The 20,943-nt window shown below is 54.9% G+C and overlaps 2 protein-coding genes across 3 annotated transcripts in view; one reads left to right on the top strand and one right to left on the bottom strand.

Moving 5' to 3' along the window:
- The window catches only part of SLC37A1 (solute carrier family 37 member 1), an 81,911-nt gene extending 79,645 nt beyond the window's left edge, over positions 1 to 2,266 (bottom strand). The window contains exon 1 of the mRNA XM_086676050.1: positions 2,047 to 2,266. The gene's annotated coding sequence lies outside the window, so the exon portion shown is untranslated. The remainder of the gene's footprint in view (positions 1 to 2,046) is intronic.
- RSPH1 (radial spoke head component 1) lies at positions 1,988 to 20,005 on the top strand. Of its 2 annotated transcripts, none has more exons than XM_086676052.1 (9): positions 1,988 to 2,149; positions 4,428 to 4,541; positions 4,644 to 4,749; positions 10,601 to 10,691; positions 11,184 to 11,319; positions 14,821 to 14,892; positions 17,394 to 17,556; positions 18,398 to 18,553; positions 19,802 to 20,005. In XM_086676052.1, exons 1-9 carry the CDS (start codon positions 2,096 to 2,098, stop codon positions 19,852 to 19,854), a joined length of 945 nt encoding a protein of 314 aa, XP_086532178.1. In that variant the 5' UTR covers positions 1,988 to 2,095; the 3' UTR covers positions 19,855 to 20,005. The 2 variants fall into 2 exon arrangements, with proteins under 2 accessions (XP_086532178.1, XP_086532179.1); XM_086676053.1 differs by having other exon boundaries at positions 18,784 to 20,005.
- Positions 20,006 to 20,943: the final 938 nt, after the last annotated feature.

Raw genomic sequence — 20,943 nt, 5'->3', positions numbered from 1 at the left:
AACCATAACTTCTGTAACAATTGGCCAGGACTTGATTAATAACTGAGCAGTTCCTGACCATTTTCCCTACTTCCAGCTTAGGACCAACCAGAGGGAGTCCAATTTGCACTGATAACCAATCATTTAGGGATGTCCCACTGATGAGGTTTGGGGGTGATGGTGGGGTCCAGAGCTGACGGCCAAGAAAGAATTCTTGAAGACGTCTTTGGTGCAAAAAGGTGATTTTGTTAAGACAGGACCCAAGAAAGGAAGAGCTGCCCCAGACCCTGAGAAGAGACCGGTTATATACTTGGGAGTTGAGGGAGGTAAAGTCAAGGGGAAGTTCCCAGAAGGATTTTCATATGCTAAAGAAGACTCCTAGGATATGGAGGCCTAGCTATTGTCAAGTTAAGGTTGTTTTTCCCTCTAGCAAAGCATTAGCATTAAGACAGCAGGGAGTTCCTGGAGAGACGCTGGACTCTGCCGGCCTCAAGTGGTTGTCAATGGGCTGCAGGTTAGAAGGAAATTTAATCTTACCTGCCATTTCCTTCTTGCCTTTGTTCCCTACGTCACTAATGGAGGGGGTGATGTTGGGGCTCCAGGAAACGGAGTCTTTAGGTTTCTGGAGATTAGCTATTGATAAGATTGCCTTTTTCTTGTAATTTACTAAGATATTTGTAAATAGATGGAGACTCAGGTCGTGCGGGTCGATGATCTCTACCAGTTAGCCATTTGTTTTCCGCTTTCCTTTGTTCTTGGGCAGCCAGGAGTGCCCGAGGAATGTTACACAATCCCACCTGGGGGTGGGGGGTGTTTGCGAGGTGTCAGCTTGCCTTGTGCTCGCTCATCACCACTTCTAGTTAGCTGCCTACAGCTTCCCGGGCCAACAGCCTCTGACGGGGTGCACCTGGAGCCTCCCTGTTCTCCACTGTCAACTTTGCCAAATCCCCTGCCTGCCTGTGAATCTCCGCCAAAATGCAAATGATGGTGGCTGAGTCCCTTGCTGTAGCAAGCTCTGGATAAGTAGGCTTTGCTTGTTCTCATTTGGGTGGCTTTTCTCTATTCACACCACAAGATATTCTTTTAAGTGCAACTGATGAAGAAAGACCTCGACCATAGTTCCATCTCACCAGGCATCTAAAGGCTCAGGTGGACTGATTTCACTGGCTCGGCTGAGCACCGGCTGTGGGAAAAACACCTTTCTAGGTGCTGTGGGGGCCGATCGCTAGATGGATGGGTGGATGGATGGATGACAGGTGGGTAGATCATACATGGAGCTGAAGTCCTTTCCTCCTTCGGGTATAAAGGGGACTGCACCCATGTTCAGGGTGGAGATGGGACGTCAAACCCTGCAGGGCATCAGTGTGGAAGCGCCTCAGCGAGGAGCCGACTCCTTGCGCTTCAGGAGACGTTTATAAACATGAGAAGAGATCTCAGCGGACACATGTCTCTGGACTGCTAACGCTGAAGGGCCAGAAGGGCCCAGACAGGTGAGGAAGAGCGGGCAGGGCCCACGGAGGGACTCAAGAAGCCAAGGGGAGGGGTGGGAAGGGGCCGTGCTCAGCGCGGGGCAGAAATGAGGCCCTCTCGAGAGCTGGCCCGGTGTGTCTTCTGTGCACCAACTCTTTAGGGCCCTGGTCCAAAGGTGGCTCCACGTTACAGGATCACCCAGCCTCCAACTAAAGAGTCCCGGGACCTGTCACACGGGGTCCAGGTAGGAGAGCTGGTGGGTACCAAGCCCATCCCAAGTCCCGCCCCCTCCCTCTTCCCGGGCGGCGATTGGTCGAGGTGGCCCTCTCGTTGCTATGACAGCACCGAGAGCTTCCAGTGGCTCCGCCCCGCGCCTTCCCACCCCGCCCCTTCCCGCCCCAGGCCACGCCCCCTATCTTCCCGGGCCGCGATTGGTCGAGGTGCCCCTTCCCGTTGCTATGACAGCACCCGAACGCGGCCAGTGGCTCCGCCCCACGCTTCCCCATCCCTCCGCCCGCGCTGGGGGGGGGGGGAGGCGGGACGGGCCGCGTCTCCATGGCGACGGCGGACGCGGCTGTGCGAGCAGCGTGTACCTACCTACCAGAGACGCGCTGGTGGCGGCGAGGACCGAGACGGAGGCGAGGCCATGTCGGACCTGGGCTCGGAGGAGTTGGAGGAGGAGGGAGAAAACGATCTTGGGGTGAGAGCTCCGGGTGTACGGGGGGGGGGGGTGCTTCCCAGGCGCACCCCCGGAGGCCGACCACAGTCCCCCGGGCGGCCCAGCCAGGGACGGGGACGCGCCGGCCACCGCGGCCTGGAAGTTGGCGGTGAAAGGTGAAACGCTGTGACGTCTCTGGCCACATCCCTTCTCGCCGCCTCCTCCCCTCCCCAGCCCGCCTCCCATTAAAGGCAAAGATTTCCAAGTCAAAGACTTGGGAAGCGGCCTCGACCCCGCTGCCGCAGTCCGCCCAGGCAGTCTCCTTGGTTGGCGGGGTCACCCCGACCTGCCATGCTGCTCTGTAATGGAGCTCGGCTGCTCGGGATCAAGGAGGATGGAGGAAAGTTCTTCCTGGCAACCTTCAAGAAACGCTCAGAGGGTCTCAGGCTCAGCGAAGGCTTCCTGCAGGCCCGGAATGCCGTGTGCTTTCTTCAGTGTGGTGGGAGGTGACCCGAGTCTCTGGCATTATTCCGGGTTTGGGCAGCAGAGAGGCGGTATGGGGTGCACATCCCGCGATGTGAGCTGGGTGCAGGGTGGGCATAGGTGTGTGTGCGTGTGTGTATCTATCTATCTATCCATCTCCATATCCACAGATTAACTGTCTAACCCAGGGGTGATCATTTCTTGGCTGACAGGCTGGGAACCCCAGCCACGGTGCGTGCGTTCAGGGCACAGAGTCGAGATAGTTTCAGAATTAACTGAAAACCTAGCACCTCTCCGGGGCCGGATGTCTTGGTGCCTGCTCAGACCTTTTGGCAATTCTGTGCGCCCGTCTCTCAGCCTCTGCCCCATTTTCTGCTCAAGACTAGCACCTCCATCGCGTGGAGCCGCCTGGCCAGGTGGGAGAGCCAGAAGTGCCTGGAATCTGCACGCTGTCCCCACAGCCAGCGGCTAGTGCTAACAGCACCGCAAACCACAGGATTTGCGCTGCAGGGTCCCTCGTGCAATGAGGCCGAGTCTGGGACACCTCCTGACATCCCCATGCTGGGCGGCCTCCTCCTTCATATCTGTTTCCCCATCCCCCTTACCGGTTCCTCGGGGAGGGCTTATAAAAACCACTTGCTCGGGGTCTGCTTCCGGGGGAGCCCGACCTACAACATCAGCCCAGGAAGACTTCAAGTTTGTCTCCTCAAATAGCCCTGCTGGTTTGTCACGTTTTGGTGCCCGCAATTTGTAGCTTCAATCACAGCTGGGGTCGTTTTAAAGGGTTCCCTTCCTGTTCAGTCACCCCACTGGCTCAGTAGGGGTGCACTGGGAGGTCTTTTGAGCAGACCTCAAAAGCTTTTATACATTTTGATTTAGACTGACCCCGCAACAAGTGTGTAAGATCATGCCATTTTTACCTTCTGTCCTGAGCACGGATTTCTGAGCTGGATCGTGCTGGGAAAGGGGGTCTGAAGCCCCGGCAGGAACTTGAACTTGTGTTTGAACTTGTGTTGTAATAAGTCCATGCAGATGCGGGTCTATGTCAAATCGTTACTCTGTGCCTTGGCCCTTTTATTATCTGTTATGTGCACTTTGCACTTGTGATCAGGTGCTGGAGGAAGGTTTATTTTATGAAGGGTCAGAGGAAACAGGTGAATTGCAAGCTTGTGTTATATATACATATATGTGTGTGTGTGTGTGTGTGTGTGTGTGTGTAGAGAGAGAGAGAGATTTACTTTTCAGATACGTCATTATTGCCATATGAGTCTATGAGTGTTTGAAACTCAAGTCTCTTGATAAGGAAGTTAAACTAAGTGGACTTAGGGACTCTTGTGACAGTTGAGCCCTGTTTACGCCTCAGCGCCCCCTTTCTGCTTCCTCTCCCACTGGCGCCTCCTGAGACCATGTGCGCCCAGGGAATCGTTTGAAGGAAGACTTGTCTTTGCATTTTAAGTCCTGGATTGTTGAAGGAAGCACCAGGGAGGTACTTGTGTGACCGAGGACCGATTCCACCCACATATGTTAGTTCAAACACGTTGCTATAAAGAACGCAATTTGGAATACCTTGAGTTTTGTTTACAGTGTGAAGGGTTATCATGATAAGTTACAAGCTCAGACGTGGCAGAGAGAGAGTGAGGCTTCCACCAGCGACAGGTACTAAGTGTGTTACCTTGGACAAATGCCCCATGTCGCCCAGGTGCAGTTACCTACCTCACCTGTAAGATGGGGCTGAGGATTGGGAGGGCTTCAACGAACCACTATTTACAAAATGCTTTAACATATCGTTAGTGCTGAACACACGGTAGCTGTGATGATCCTGCTTTCTTCTGCCCAGGAGTACGATGGGGAACGGAATGAGGCAGGTGAACGGCACGGACACGGGAAAGCAAGGCTGCCCAACGGGGACACGTATGAAGGGAGCTACCAACACGGTAAAAGGCACGGCCAGGTCAGAACTGGTGACGTGAGTGGGTCGTTTTCTCTCGTGAATACTCTATGGGTGAGTATTGAATTCAGGAATGATATGAATTATGTAACCAACGTGTTTCAGGGGATCTACAAATTTAAAAGTGGCGCTCGATACATAGGAGAATACGTTAAAAACAAAAAACATGGCCGTGGCACTTTCATATACCCAGATGGATCAAGATATGAAGGTAAGGGGCGCCTGGGTGGCTCAGCCTGTTAAGCCTCTGGCTTCGGCTCAGGTCACGATCTCGTGGTTCAGGGGTTCGAGCCCCGCATCTGGCTCTGTGCTGATAGCTCGGAGCCTGGAGCCTGCTTCGGATTCTGTGTCTCGCTTTCTCTCTCTGCTTTCCTTCCCTGCTCCCACTCTGTCTCTCTTTTTCTCAAACATAAATAAAAACATTACAAGATGTGAAGGTAAAATGCACTCACAAAGCAGATGTTTGTGCTGTAGTGGTGTCCCCTGGGGACTGGACTTGGCTGTGGATGCTGAACTGTAGGAAAGGGCTTAGAGTTCTCCAGATCAGTCAGTCACTCAACAAACACAAGCTGTGCCCCTGTGTTCACAGGGTTGATACAGAAGCCAGAAAGCCTTGATTAGCGAGCTGCCGCCCCCCGTGGGAAATGTGGCCGTCGCTGCGGCCAGCACACTCTCTTGTGAGCCCCTGTGCTGAGGCACGGGGGGCCGCACAGACCCCCATGGGGTCCGGACCCATGATGTTAGATGCCCTGTAGCTTTCTTCTCCTTGAAGCTGCTTCTGCTGTTTTTCTCTCTGACCATCCCCTCTTCTGCTGAACACACGGGTTCTTTAGACCTGGTGGTTCCTTCGATGAAGGCTTCTGGTCCGGGAGACCCTCTGCCTCGTCAAGCTGGCATTCCTATGTCTGGCGATTTCTTAGCCGCCAATGTTACGTCTCAGGAAGATGCTAATCCCCTTATTTCCGAGACCCCCACTGCAGCCCTCACGCACCGTCATCCCCCACGGTGACTACAGTGTGGATCTGATCACAATGGGAGGGGGGCGAGCCTGGGGGGAGAGACACAAGTGGAGCGTGCACGTGAGTCTTCAGGAACCATGCAGGGTCCTGTGTTCCGGACTTTTTTTGGGAAGAACTTATCTAGTTTTCCAAGGAGACCCGTGACCCCCAACCCCGGAGCTATGGTGACAGGTGTGACCTTGTGCGGGGAGGCTCGCTCCTCGTCTGCAGCACCAGGACTGAACGGATGAACACAAGCAGGACAGGGCACCTGACAGGTGGCGAGCGCTCAGTGTGCGGCGGCCTGGGAGGTGGCATCACCTCCCGACGGGCGACGCCACGTCCTCCGGGTGCGAGCCACAGCCGCCTGCCCCGTTGCTGAATGAAGGCAGGGCCCCGGAATTCTACAGCAACCATCCTGCCCGCGTCCGAGATGCAGGTGGTTAATGCCTCCCCGTCAGACGGGGCATTTCTGCTTGTTCCCTATTTCTCGGAGGGCTTATTCCAGAAGGAGCACCATCTGCTTTTGGAATCGACTTTCAACAATTTAATTTATAGAGTTCAACTGAATTCTTTCCAAACCGTCACGAGCCTGATCTCATTGCCGTCATGTTCTATTTTCACGTAGACATTAATACAGCTGGAGCCACACACAAATATAGAAAAGCAAAGATACTCAGAATAAGAGATGGAAGGACTTTCTAACGTGACCGTCTTTGGAAACAGCTGCGCGTTTTTGTGTCTCCCTGTGGCTTTGTCTCTTAGAGGGTGCAGGGTGTAGTCACTACTCGGGGAGTTCTTCTCCGAGGTCAGAAGCTGCAGCATCAATCTTAGCTCAGGGAGCAAACAACCTTCCGGCCACAAAGTCCGTGTGAACCCATGGCCGAATTCGTCACGACTGAGCGTTGGCTGACTGCCACCCTGAGGGACACAGAGTGGTTTCCCGCAGGCTAGCGAGCGCGCTCAGCCTTGGCCCGAGGTATGGGGCGCATTCCTGGTCTCCCAGACACCGAGCTGAGCCTGATGGGGAGCCCGGGGACGGAGCGGACGCTCCCGGTTTGCGGGGCCACTTGAGCAGAGGCAGGGAGACGGGGGTGCTTGGCGAAGCAGGGGATGGGGTTGGAGGGGTGAGTGAGTGCCAGACTTTGGAGGGGCCTCTGGACCACCCGCACAGATTGTGAGGTGAGGGGAGGGAGGGCCGATGAGGGCTGGGGAAGGAGAGGGGGCTCCCGTCTCCAGCGCTGGTCCTGCTCCCGGCCACAAGGAGCGAATAAAGACTATGATGTTTAGCAACAAAGTTGCAGAGAAACAAAGCGCCATGATGACTTGGGGTCGGCTCTTCTGGAAGCTCTCAGGTGGCAGGAGCCGGAGGGAGACACAAATGCTTGGCCGTTGGGGTGCCTGTGGAAGAGAGCCAGAGAAACCCGGATTTTCATCTCAGCCCCGCTGTGTAGCCTTGGGCAAAGTGCATGATGTCTCTGGTTTCCGGGTGCCGTCCCTGTAAACGCATGTTTCGGTTATTACCCCTGTTCCAGGAGGCCACCTTTCCCACTTCTGCACCATTTACTGCGGCCGGGGTCCCGGTAGCTGGGCCGGGTCTCCAACAGGTAAACTGGGACTTTAAAAAGAAAAAAAATATTTTTTTAAGTTTATTTATTTATTTTTGGAGAGACAGAGAAAGTATGAGGCAGAGAGGGGCAGAGAGAGAGAGAGAGAGAGGGAGACAGAATCCCAAGCAGGCTCCACATTGTCAGCGCAGAGCCCAACGTGGGACTCGAACCCACGAACCGTGAGACCATAACCTGGGCCGAAATCGGGAGTCGAACACCCAGGTGCCCCTAGACTGGGACTTTATAAAAAAGGGGGCGCCTGGGTGGCGCAGTCGGTTAAGCATCCGACTTCAGCCAGGTCACGATCTCACGGTCCGTGAGTTCGAGCCCCGTGTCGGGCTCTGGGCTGATGGCTCGGAGCCTGGAGCCTGTTTCCGATTCTGTGTCTCCCTCTCTCTCTGCCCCTCCCCCGTTCATGCTCTGTCTCTGTCTGTCCCATAAATAAATAAAAACGTTGAAAAAAAAATTAAAAAAAAAAAAAAAAGCTTCCTCACCATATCTCGCTGGCTTGAAATTTGGTTTGCAAGTTAATTCTTTTTTTGAACATTTCCTATAAAATACTTCATACACTTTTCTTGCCACGCTGCCCTGGAGACCAGCTCCCTCGGCCAAGAGAAGAGGACGGAATTGCTTCATCAGTCGTGGTCTTTTGTTGGGAAGAGACCAAGGGAGGTCTTGGCCCCAGGGCCCTGCTTGGTCAGTTCCTGAATGTTCACACGAGCCAGCTCTGCCCGCTTGTCCCCAGAACCACGTGCAGCCCAACCTTGGCCACAGTGTGAATACTTACACCACAGAAATCGGTGTATGCTACATGTCTGCCCTCCTCCTCCTCCTCCCTCTCCCTTCCTCCCCCTCCTCTTCCCCCTCCTCCCTGTCCCCTCCTCCCCCTCCTCTTCCCCCTCCTCCCTCTCCCCTCCTCCCCCTCCTCTTCCCCCTCCTCCCTCTCCCCTCCTCCCCCTCCTCTTCCCCCTCCTCCCTCTCCCTCCTCCCCCTCCTCTTCCCCCTCCTCCCACCCCCCTCCTCCCCTCCTCTTCCCCCTCCTCCCCTTCCTCCTCCCCTTCCTCCCCCTCCTTTTCCCCATCCTCCCCCTCCTCCCTCTCCCCTCCTCCCCCTCCTCTTCCCCCTCCTCTCCCTCCTCCCTCTCCCCTCCTCCCCCTCCTCTTCCCCTTCCTCCCCCTCCCCTCCCCCTCCTCTTTCTCCTGTTCCTTCTTCTTTTATTTATTTTCTTTTATTATTTTATAAAATTTTTTTCTATGTTTGTTTTTGAGAGAGAAACAGAGCATGAGCAAGGGAGGAACAGAGAGAGAGGGAGACACAGAATCCGAAGCAGGCTCCAGGTTCCAAGCTGTCAGCACAGAGCCCGACGCGGGGCTTGAACCCACGAGCCGCGAGATCATGACCTGAGCCGAAGTCGGACGCTCATCCGACTGAGCTCCCCAGGCGCCCCTTGCTTCTTCTTTTAAACTGGTAATTTACAAGGACACAACTGCCCCTTAAAAATCCAGACAAGTCCAGGTGCCTGGGTGACTCAGTCGGTTAAGCGCCCGACTCTTCAATTTCTGCTCAGGTCATGATCTCACGGTTTGTGAGTTTGAGCCCTGCGTCCGGCAGAGAAGAGCCTGCTTGGGATTCTCTCTCTCCCTCTCTGCCTGCTCCTCCCCTGCTCTCTCTCTCTCTGTCTCTGTCTCTCTGTCTCTCAAAAAATAAACTTAAAAATTTTTTTAAAAACTCCAGACAAGTCCTCCGGGGACTTCTGCACACTCTGTCTATCCTTGTGGCTACGTTAGGTGCAAACTGTGTTTACTGAATTATTTCAGTTTGGGGATTCTCCGTTCCTTCTGCTCATGGGGTTCCTGACACGCATCATACCACGGAACCCAGTCCTCTTCTTTAACTATTACCAGTTGCCGAATCCTCCTCTCTGGGAAGGCTCGGTTTGCCCGCCCTGTCCTGAACCTGGGAGCTGCTTCCCGAAAGCACAGTTCTTTCTTCTTTGTGGTGTCTGCCTCCTGCCCAGACGAGGGCAGGCCCTCCCTGAGGGCTCTGTCACCAGTCCAGCTGCTGGTCTGTCTCACAGAGTGCCGAGAACCCTGTGGGACTGACAGAACGCGTACAAGTTCCTTTTGTAGATGTGTTGTTGGTGGTGGTGAACATGGAGTTTATTCACGCAAACATGTATTTCTTGGACGATCAACGTATTCTAGGCATGTGAATTCTTCTTCTTTGTGTGGAAGCGGGTCCAGGTTTCCTGTAAGCCGGAAGCTTATACAAGTTTTGGGGGCTCTATTTAAGAAAAAGAATATAGGGGCGCCTGGGTGGCTGGGTCGGTGAAGCATCTGACTTCGGCTCAGGTCGTGATCTCGCGGTCCGTGGGTTCGAGCCCCGCGTCGGGCTCTGTGCTGACAGCTCAGAGCCTGGAGCCTGCTTCGGATTCTGTGTCTCCCTCTCTCTGCTCCTCCCCTGTTCATGCTCTGTCTCTCTCTGTCTCAAAAATAAATAAACATTAAAAAAAAATTTTTTTTTAAAAAAAGAAAGAAAAGAATATAAAATTGGCATCAAAGTAAATTTTGATTTGTAACAAGAAATCAAAATAAATGTAAAGATTTTAAATACTGTGACCATTACAAAATCTGAGGAAATAATATATAAATTTTTATTTTATTGCTATTTAGTTATTATTTATCGCTATTTTTAATAGAATTTATTGTCAAATTGGCTTATATACAACACCCAGTGCTCATCCCAGCAAGTGCCCTCCTCAATGCCCATCACCCACTTTTCCCTCTCCCTCACCCCCCATCCACCCTTAGTCTGTTCTCTGTATTTAAGAGTCTCTCATGGTTTCCCTCCCTCCCTCCCTGTTTGTAACTATTTTTCCCCCCTTCCCTCCCCCCATGGTCTTCTGTTAAGTTTCTCAGGATCCACATGAGAGTGAAGACATATAGTATCTGTCTTCCTCTGCCTGACTTATTTCACTTAGCATACGCGCGGACGCTGGTTGGCAAAGGTGTGGCGTCCAGTCACGCGGAGCAGGTGCACAGGTGGGGCGCCCTGGGCGCCCAGGCTGGGAGAGTGTGCGGGAGTCTGGTGAGGAAGGAGGTGGGAAACGGCACGAGATGGTTGCTGCTGGATCGGTAAACCCACGCAAGCAGAGGGAGGGTGGTGTGGGGACTGCTGGCGGCCGGGCGGACAAAACCCTGGTTTGAGTCCTGGCCACGCCACTGACCGGCCGTGATACCTGCTGTCGGCACACGCGGGTGACCGCGGCCCACACGCCCAGACCTGCACGCGGTGAGCCCCTGACCCAGCTTCCCCTAACCAGCGCCCGACGCCTCGCCATCCAGCCAGAGGGGCAGGGGGACAGTGGGGAGTCACAGCGGGAGGTGAGGGTCGCAGCAGGTGGCGGCTGTCCTTCCCTTCTCACCCGGGCCCGCTTTTGTGTCGTCCCTTCCAGGGGAGTGGGCGGATGACCGAAGACAGGGTTACGGCGTCTACTACTACGTCAATAACGACACCTACACCGGAGAGTGGTTTGCTCACCAAAGGTGCGCGTTTTCCCCTCAGCTCGGTAGACCTACTTACGTAATGAGAACAGGATGCTGTCTTATTAAGAAGCAGAATCATGATAAAAGCCCACTAGCCTGCTCTTGCCAGGCAGTTCAAACCCCTCACGGCTTTAAGGTGAGCACGCCGGGTGGCACGTCACGGGGCAGGTGCACGTTGTGGGGAGGGTATGTGGTCTTTCGTCCGAGAGCCCCGGGGGACAAGGAGGGCACAGAAGAACCCTCCTGGGGACACGGCCACCGCTCCCGGGAGCGCTGCCTCTTCCCCGCGTGGACCGGCCGAGCTGCGGGAAGGTCGTCCTTGCGCAGCCGGCGATGCCCCTCCCGCGAGCGGGCACACAGGGCAGGAGCGCACTTGGACGGGGCGCAGACAAGCCACATAGAGGCCACGCCCAATTTTAACGTCTGTCTCAGAAACGCGGGCGGTTTTCCCCATGTCGGAACAAAGCGCACTGCGCTCTCTGTCTTCACCAGGCACGGGCAAGGCACCTACTTCTACGCCGAGACGGGCAGTAAGTACGTAGGCACCTGGGTGAACGGACAGCAGGAGGGCATGGCCGAGCTCATTCACCTGAACCACAGGTACCAGGGCAAGTTCTTGAACAAAAACGTAAGTCACTGGGCAGCAACGTGTGCCCCCTCCCCCCATCTGTGTACATACGTGAAGGAAGAACCCGAAAATCTCAGGGAGTCCTCCCGCCCCCTCCCAGTACAGGGAGCAGGTGGCCGTGCCTCTCCCCGGGCCTCTGGTGCCTACAGAGGGCAGCGTGGAGGGGGGCAGAGTAGAGAGCGAAATCCTCCCTCCCCCCCAGCAGCGATCCAGCCAATCCTTGTAACACGGGGGCATCCTTCCTCTCCTACGTGCTCCCCGTCACGGCTACACTGGACGTGAAGCATCTCCTGCGGTTGCGCGTGCGGGTGTCTGGACTTTCTTTGCCCCGGGAGGCCCGGCGCCAGAGCCCTGGGGAGGCCGAGCCGTGCGTGAGCTTGCTTCCTGCAGGCTAGGCCACCCGCCCTGGGCCTGGACTCGGGCGTGCCCGCGTTCAGTCTGCGGTGCTGGCGACAGCTCATTTCTGTCTGGAGGGCTCCGCGGCTTTGCCGAGCCCTGGTGGGGATACAGAGAAGCCCCGGCTAATTCAGCACCCACCGCGCTGCCATCCCCCGTGGCTTCGAGCAGGCGCTGGGCAGAAACTCTCCCTGAAGAGTTTCCCGAGCAAATTCAAGGTGTTGGAAGTTGACGTGGGGAACATTTAACTGATTTCAGTGAGCCGCCTCAGACTCTCTTAAAACTCAGTTTTCAGTTTCGTATCGTTCATGCCCTAACTTTCCAGATTCTCCTTTCCAGTGTTTGTAAAACAGCACATTTCCCCCAAATCTATATGCTGCATATATGTAATTATACGGAATCCCCGGCAAAATTCTCTTAGGACATTTTTTGGCATGGGGAGGTATGTGGAGGGAAAGAGAAGTCGGCAGGAGTTAATCAGGAAGAATCAGCGAGGCTAGATGAGCCTGGAGGACAAGGGCTTTGTTCTGCCAGGTAGTGAAAGTGTGCTAGAAACACAGGAGTTCAGCTGACCCTTGAACAGTGCGGGGTCAGGGGCGCTGACCCCCACACAGTCAAAGATGCACAGACAGCTTTCGACTCTCCCAAAACGTGACTGCTAACAGCCTGGTGTCGGCTGGACGCCTTACCAGTGACACAAACAGTCGATTAACACACACTTTGTACGTCGTAGGTATTACACACTGTATTCTTACAATAAAGTAGCTAGAGGAAAGGACACGTTATTAAGAAAATCATAAGGGAGAGGGGCGCCTGGGTGGCTCAGTCGGTGGCACGTCCGACTCTCGGTTTCAGCTCGGTTTCGTGGTCTCGCATTTCGTGGGTTCGAGCCCCACGTTGGGCTCTAAGCTGACAGCGCAGAGCCTGCTCGGGTCTCTCTCTCCCTCTCTCTCTGCCCCTCCCCCGCTTGTGCTGTCTCCGTCTCTCTCAAAGTAAGTAAATAAACTAAAAAAAAAATTAAAAAAAAGAAAACCGCAAGGAAGAGAAGATACATTTACAGCGCTTTCCTGTATTTATTGAAAAATATCCTCGTGTAAGTGGACTCGTGCAGCCCAAACCCACATTATTCAAGGGTCAGCTGCCCATTCCAGTTGTAGGGCACCCAGACACGTGGCCCCCTCTGCTGCCCACCTGAGTTCCAGCCTCCAGCCCTCCCTTCTTCCCCTGCTTCTTCTCCCGGGGCCGTGTGACCCCCACCCCCCACGTCTTTCTGTGCAACCCACATGCACACACTTACATACGTGGGAAAACATTACATCAGGACATGGAAACATACACTTTTGCGCATTTGGGGATATCCGCGTAGGTTAGACCCTGCAATCGTGGAGTCCACAAATATTGACATTTTAAGTTGTGATCGATGCTGCCAACTTCCCTCCAAAGCTGTGCCAGTTTGCACTCCCGCCAACGGCAGTCTTTAACTTTTTTGCAAATCCGATGGATAAAAAAATATTTTCACGTTGTTTTAATGCGCTTTTCCCCGATTCCTAGTGAAGTCCAGCAACCTTACACCCTTTTGCTACTGGCTTGACTTTTCCTCAGAGAATCACCTGTTCCAACCCTTGCCGGCAAATTGTTAAAACAAATTTAAAGCTGTGATAAATGAAACCGAGATACGTGAATGGAGAAATACAGATCAGTGGCGTGGATTAGAGAGTCCGGGGACAGATTCAAGTGCCTACAGTAATCTAGCTCCGGAAAAGGGCGTCGTTTTAAGTCAGTGAGGACCCGACAGGGACAAGTGAAAGAGTGGTCCCAGGACCCTTGATAACCACTGGGGGTGGGGCAGGGAAGCAATGTCAGGGTTCCCCCTCTAGCATTGGATGGAGACATGCGAGGACAGGAAGAAAGGTTTAAACGTGAACAAAGTCACAGAAAAAAAAAAGGCGAATGTTTATTAACTTTGAAATGAGGAGAGAGGACTCTGTAAACAGAAATAGAAAAGGAAAACCAAATAGAGCTGGTTGATAAAAATAACCCCTTATAGAGTAGAATGCACTATAAAGAAAATTTAAGAGGGGCGCCTGGGTGGCTCAGTCGGTTGAGTGTCCGGCTTTGGCTCAGGTCATGATCTCATGGTCCGTGGGTTCGAGCCCCGCGTCGGGCTCTGTGCTAACAGCTCAGAGCCTGGAGCCTGCTTTAAATTCTGTGTCTCCCTTTCTCTCTGCTCCTCCCCTGCTTGTGCTCTCTCTCTCTCTCTCTCTCTCTCAAAAATAAATAAACATTACAAAAATTTTAAAAAAATTTAAGAGATACACGACCAATGGGGTTAGGGTATTTGTAACATTAATATAAATATAAAGCACTTATATCAATCAATGTGATTTAAGTGGCCAAAAAATGTTGAAAAAACATTCAACCCTACTAATAGCTTAAAAATGTGACTTCATGGTGAGATCCTGTTTTCTATATGTTAAAAAAAAATGTAAAAGTATGTTAAAAAAAAATCTAAAAGTAGAACAAAATGTTAATGCCCAGGAAAAAACAAGGGTTTGAGGACAAGGTGTTCTTGAGTGCTGTTGTGGGAAGGGACATTATTGGAGCCTCATTCTGGTCAATATATTTAAAAAAATACGTGTGTCCATATCTTTTGTGTGTAAATATGTGCACAGTGTATGTGCATGCGTGCGCGTGCTGTTGCCCAGAAATTCCACTTCTGGAAACTTCCCCGCGGAAAATGTCAAGAGGGGACATAAGATGTGACTCTGCTTATGTTTCCTGCAGTGGCCTTTGTCCAAGACTAGTATCGGCACACCAAATATTAGCGGAGTAAATGGGTGAAATAGACTATAATAACTCTTTTTTTAATAGTTTTTTTAATGTTTATTTATTTTTGAGAGGAGGGAGGGGCAGAGAGAGAGGGACAGGCAGAGAGAGAGGCCCTCTACTTGGCAATTCCGGGCGCCACGAGTACAAAAAGGCTTTCTTTAACCCGCACCGGCCTTCCCGCGACGTGACTTTGGGCGGGATTTCTGCAGCAGGTGCACTGGACGTTGGGCGGTGAACTTGGGAATGAGGTGCTTCTCGGTTTCCCTTTGCTCGCAGCCCGTCGGCCCTGGAAAGTACGTGTTCGACATTGGATGTGAGCAGCATGGGGAGTACCGTCTGGCAGATGTGGTACGTGGCAGACCGCAGACCGTTTCTCTTTTCGTGGGTGACCGAGCTGCCCCGTGACGTGGACCCTACGGCCCCGACGAGGTCGGACGGGAGTGGTGCCAGCCCTCGGCATCGTTCACGCTCTCCTCCTCCTCCTGGGCGTGCGGGCGTTAGTTTGGACCCCAAGTGCCAGGACCGAGTGGTATCGCGTCACGGTTCTCGCGGGAGCCTGCGCGTAGCTCTGGCCCCGAGTCGGGGGGCTGTGGTCCCCCCAAGTCCGTCCAGCGACACTGCTCCCCGCGTGCGGCGGGTAGCTCTCCTAATTTTGTCTTTTTGTCCCTCTCCGGTACTCAGCAGTAATGCTAATGCGACCTCGGTGCTCCCTGGACGAAGCGGAGATTAGCCCTGAATGATGTCATTAGCAGGCATCCGTGTGTGTGTGTGTGTGTGTGTGTGTGTGTGTGTGTGTGTGTGTGCTGGGGGAGCGCCGTCTGTGCTGGATTTCCTGTCATTGTCACCTGATGGGGCCTGTAGGTAACAGGCACTTTATCTACAGCACCCCCCATGCCCCCTGGGCACCCCCGCACCCAGCCACTGCTCAGCCCCTCTTTTCCTGCTGGGCTTCACTTCCTGTGTGTCAGTCTCCCGGAGCCCCTGGGTCCCCCAGACAGCCTGTGGTTCCCTGAGGTCTGCAGAGTGAACGTCCCCCTTCTCTGCAGTGGCCGGGATGCCGTATGAGCCCAGAGTGACCTGTCCCCTGGCCCTACGGCCCCTGCTTGCCTTCACGGCCCCTTTGGACCAGCTGACACGGACCGAGGTGGGGCCAGCATCCTAGCTCACTACCCAATATGAAACGGCCCAAATGCTCGATTCTGTTGCTAAAACACAGGCCCCGCCCCCATGCCCAGTAGAGGACGCGTCGTCTGAGCAAGGGGCTCCCAGAAGCCAACGCGCCTACCAGCAAGGAGAGGGGTTTGACGCGTCACCCCCACGGGGTACGGCCCCCCGCATCTACGTCTGCGCGGAGCCCCGTGCGCGCGCGTCAAGTGCAAATGCAGTTAATTGCTGTGCTGTTGGATCGTGACAGCGACGTGTCGCGTGCTCGCTGGGCTCCGCCTGGGGCGGAAGCCTCTTACCCACCCCCCGGAGGAACCCGTGGGCTGAACTCATTCCACTGCCCCCCCGAATCTGGCCTTTGTGGTCTCACTAGTGGTCGCACAGTTATTTTGCTTTGTGAAGTGATAAACACTAAAACAGCGGCGTTGTGGGTGGTTGAAGTGTGTCCCGGGAGAAGTTCTCAGAGGTCGGGGCCTCTAAGTAGGGGAAAGTAGGAAGAACATTCTAACAGCTCTAAGGGGGAGAAATAGTGCCGTAAGCCCCCAGACTGCTCCTGTTCGGGAATAAGCTCGCGTCCGAGGCCACCCTTGTGCCTTCTGGGACGGTGACTGGTCTGTGATGAAGCAGAGGAACCCGGGTGTCATGGTGCATGCAGGACGCGAGCCGACGGGGGCTCCAGGGGCGGTCCCCCGGGCCTGGTCCTGGGCCTGCATCGTGGGCATCACCAGGGCTTCCGCTAGAAGCGCAGGTGACCGGGCCCCACCCCGATGTCTGGACGCGGCCGCTCTGAGCCGTGTCTTCACGGGTCCTCTGCTGATTCCGGGACGGTTCCCTTTGCAGCACGGCCGTCCTGGGGCATGGGTGCCACACGACACGGGGGACGGGGCTCAGATATTTTGAAACTGCCTCCTCTATTTCCGAGTGACTCAGCGGAAGTAATAGGGTGGTGTCTGTCACTCTTTGCCATAGGTATCATCCTCCATGTGACAGTGACGCTTTCCACACTTGTGGGCTGATATTCAGACCTTTGGAATTTTGGGATAGCTATAAAGCTGGGGAGGAGCTGGTCTGCTTGGCCCGGTGGGCGTGTGCCGGCCGCTGACCATTGTCGGGATTATACACTCTTACAGAAGACCCCACGTTTAGAGGTGATCAGCGCTCGGTCTGGTTTCACAGAATTCCATTTTTCCTGCAGAATCCTCGATTCCAGAGCTTTTAGTGTTTAGGCCCTTTCATATTATATGGTTGTCTCGGGACCCTCTCTGTCCCGTCTTTACGGTGATGGTGGTCTCGTTACATATAAAGAATCTGGGAGCTGGAAAGTGTGGCCAAGCGCGGGAAGGCGCACAGAGCCTGGGTCAGTTCCCAGCTGTTCCAGTGGGAAGGCGCACTGAGCCTGGGTCAGTTCCCAGCTGTTCCAGAGGGAAGGCTTGGGAGTGTCGGGTCTGAGAGCCGTTCACGGCATGCATGGGGAGCAGGCAGGTGCCGCGTGGCGATGCCCGTCCGCACCTCGTCTTAGCACTTCCCAGACCCACCCTCCAGCCCAGATCACCACCAGGGCCAGCTGGCAATGGGGCCGACCCCTGAGCCGTGCGGTGACAACGCCCGAGTGGCCCCTCACTGTGAGCATCCCATGGCGAGTTCACAGAGACATCAGTAATTTTACATTTTCAAACTTAAAATAGGAAAGAGGAGAAGAGGGAGAGGAGGAGGAGGTGACCCTGATGACCGTCGTTCCCAAATGGAAGGCCACCAGCATCACAGAACTGGCTCTGTGGACACCAACCCTCCCCGAGGAGCAGCCACCTGCGGACGGGACCATCCAGGAAGAGGCTCCGGGACCCGAGGGTGCGGGGTGTGGGGGAGGGCGCCTCCTCTCCGTGGGCCGGTGGCCGGTTGAGCTCTGGGAGTCAGACTCAGCCTGTTTCGTGTGCAGGATGTAGTCAGGGGGCCGGGAGCCTTGGGGGTCGGACCTTCCCGGCGGGGCAGGAAGGAACAGTGGCAGAGACTGGCTGGAGGGACGGCCTGGCTGGTTCCACGGGAAAGCCCTGTGGTTAAGAGCCCCACCCCCCCCCCCCCCCACCCCCCCCCCCCCCCCCCGCCTCGGTCAGCGACTGTCTGTGGGTGGGAGCTCGGGCAGGGCCGACAGCAGCTGGGCGGCAAGTCCTTCCCGAGGAGGGCGCGGCCTCTGTGCCCGGCCCAGGGTCTTCCCAAGAAGCAGCCGTGGGACGATGAAGAAGGTGACACCGTGCAGGGGTCCTTGCGTCACAAGTGATTGAAACCCAAACCCGAACTGGGCCAAGTGAAATTATACTAACGCGCTGGGGTCCCTACCGCTGTGGGGTCGGGGGTGGAGGTGCCTCCCCGGGCCTGGTGGGGTCAGGCCTCGGCTCTCTGGTCTCTGCTGCGTGCACTCCGTCCCCTTTGGAGAGCGGTGCTCACCGACTTCATCGGATTGTGGCCCCATCAGCGCTGGAACCCTGGGGGACAGAGCGTGTCTTGTCAGTGGGGAGTAGAGTTCCCCTCTGCGCCCCTCGCCGGGGAGCGGGACAGGCGCTCCTGGTGCAGGCTGGACTGGGTGACTTCGGGAAGGGGGGTCCCCGGAGGGGTGGCGGGCGCCCTATCAGCAGGAGGCCGCCTGAGACAGGCCGCAGCCCACACAACAGCGGTTCTTATGGCTCCGTCCCAGGTGGCGGGGAGCCCGCGGAGGACGACCAGGCTCTGGCGGACCTTTCCGAGGGGGAGGCTGACCTCACGAGGCCTGGGGAGGACGACGAAGATGCCACCAGGGAGGCGGGGCACGAGGATGGCCGAGAGGAGCTTCGATACGGCGCCATCGACCAGGGTGAGCTCTGTTGGTCTGCTCGGGGCTGCAGGTTCCTGGAGCCTCTGAAGGTCTTCCGAGAGCTGTGGGCACCAGCAGTCCAGGGAGGGCTCTCTTCAAACCGGATTTCTTTTATCTGATTTAAGGCGGGTGTGTTGGCGCTGAGGGGGCGGGTGGTCTGGGAACGGCCGGCTCTAGACGGTGGTTGGAGGGCCAGGGGCCCCGCGCAATTTAGTTTGTCTCTGTTGCAGAGTAAGAGCAAATGTCTTTCCCGGTTTTTTGGAGATACCTGAAAAGATGAACTCCCGTAAATCAGGTTTCAATCTAAATGCTTGAGGCGCACGGAGCGTTAGGCTTTTGTTGGCAAGTGATTGTAAGCCCTGCAGGGCCACACCCGAGAAGCCCGCGCTGGCGCCGGGTGGCCCGTGGCTAAGGGAAGGCCCGGTGACGTCTCACTTGTCCCCCTGCCTCCTGCATGTGGACTGGATGCCCCAGGGTTTGTGAGGGCGGAGTAGGCTGTGTCCGTAGAGCATGGAAACGGCACGGAGAGGCTGATACGGAGCATCCCCGATGGGATGACCGGGTGCTTCCCAGGGGAGCCGAGAGGCACTGAGGGCCCGACAGGAAGTGAGCGGAGAAGCATGTGCCATGTGCCCGCGTGTGCCTGTGCACGCCTGTGTGTGGTTGTGTGTGCCCGTGTGTGCTTGCGTGTGCCCGTGTCTTCCTGCCGTGTGCCTGTGTGCACAATTATCCAAACTCGAGACTTAACGTGATTCTGACAGTGTGTCTGAGGTTCACCCTGCTCATCACTTCTGACATGTTACAGAGCCCACTTCCCAAAACAAGGTAACTCTCGATTTCATGAAACATTCAAGATAACATCTTTCCAGAATGTAGCAAGTCCCTGCTTTTCTTTTGATTGATGCAAAGGCCAAATAGTGACCCCTCGCGCTTGTAAAGCTGCCCGTGTTTGGACGGCGTGTGCGGGCAGAGACGTTCCCGAGCTCATGCTCGCCGACACGAACATTCTCAGCCTGGACTTGGAATACAACTTTGGCTTAATGTATTAACCGGTGCCAAAGAAAAAACCCACCAGCGTCTGTGTGAGATAAAATTGAACATTCCTTTTTTTTTTTTTTTTTTTTTGCCCGAGAAAGGCTTATTATTTATGATATTATTCACTGCAAAAGACCTGTTAGCTCACTGAATTTCAAGATAGCAAGAGGGACGTGGGATATACTCATGTTTCTTTGTCCCCCCGCCCTCCAGGAAATGTTAATTTTGAAGAAGAGGAAAGTAAGCAGGGAGAGCAGCCCGCGTGAGGGGAAGCAAACAGAAAGAGTAGGAGAATGCATCACAAACGCGCTGTTACTTGGCCCGCTGACGCGAGTCTATCCAACTATCTTACTAGTTGTTTATATGGTGCACTATAGTGACAATACGAATAAATTTCTTCCTCATCCTTTGCTTGTGGAGGAGCTTCTGCTTCCAGTTATTTAAGCCAGAAGTCGCCAGGTTATTCTGCTGTGTTTGCCCAGTGGTCTTTTCTCTTGGGACAAAGAAAGAGGTCCCACGACCCGGACTCCGCAGAAGATGATTCATGGCAGCGGCCTCCTGGCCGAGCTCGTGGAGTAACTACTCACCAAAGCTTCTCTCTCAGGCCTTCCTCAACAGAGCCAGGAAGACGCCTGGAAAATAACCCCGTGTGCAACGCGCACGAAGCACAGAGTGATGAATAGACTATGGGCTTGAGCGAGAAACCATCGGCTGCCATCGGAGGGGGCGCGCCTGGCCATCCTAGGGCTGCAGCATCCCAGTGTGGGTTTCGGGGGTCCCTGCGGATGGTTGAAGGGCAGGGCTGCCCACAGGCGTGGCTCTGGCCTGTGGTACCAACTCTTCGGGTCCTCCGGTGGGCCGGGGGCTAACGTGTAGACCACGAGCTCTCTGTCCCAGCCCCTCCTGACTGCCCAGCACGGCTGTGAAGTCCTGAGCTCCCGGAGGAGCCCCTGTCCCCTGTCTACCCCAACTCCACGAACAGCATCCGTCTCCCTCCACCCCCAGAGTGGCTCGCGGGGGGGGTCTTCATCACCCCAGAATGGCGTTCGTAGCTGGTGCGCCCGGCGCCGTGCCCTGCATCTGGTCATCCGGTCCCCAGAGCGGGGGGCCTGTTTAAGAACAATGCATTATTAACATGGCCTCCGAGCCTCTCCACAGAAACGCACACAGCATTACGAATCTAAAATTACACCAAGGCGGATACTGTTCTAGGATAAGAAATTTCAAAAAAAAATTACCCACTCAGAGGCCAGCGAGTCCACAAATAGCACATCTAGAAAACTATCGGAATACGGTGTGAATTCGCCGCACGCCCCGAGCCTGTCTCTTCCTACGACGATAATTTTGCAAGATTT

The sequence above is a fragment of the Puma concolor genome, chromosome C2, assembly GCF_028749965.1.
Source record: "Puma concolor isolate L17-30 chromosome C2, mPumCon1.1.hap2, whole genome shotgun sequence".
Classification (NCBI taxonomy): domain Eukaryota; kingdom Metazoa; phylum Chordata; class Mammalia; order Carnivora; family Felidae; genus Puma; species Puma concolor.
This window is presented reverse-complemented; position numbering and strand designations above follow the sequence as displayed.

Coding starts and splice junctions, on each gene's coding strand:
- RSPH1 (XM_086676052.1), top strand. CDS start 2,096: ATGTCGGACCTGGGCTCGGAGGAGTTGGAGGAGGAGGGAGAAAACGAT. Junction 11,320..14,820: donor GCAAGTTCTTGAACAAAAAC/GTAAGTCACTGG, acceptor CTTTGCTCGCAG/CCCGTCGGCCCTGGAAAGTA. Junction 18,554..19,801: donor ATACGGCGCCATCGACCAGG/GTGAGCTCTGTT, acceptor CCCGCCCTCCAG/GAAATGTTAATTTTGAAGAA.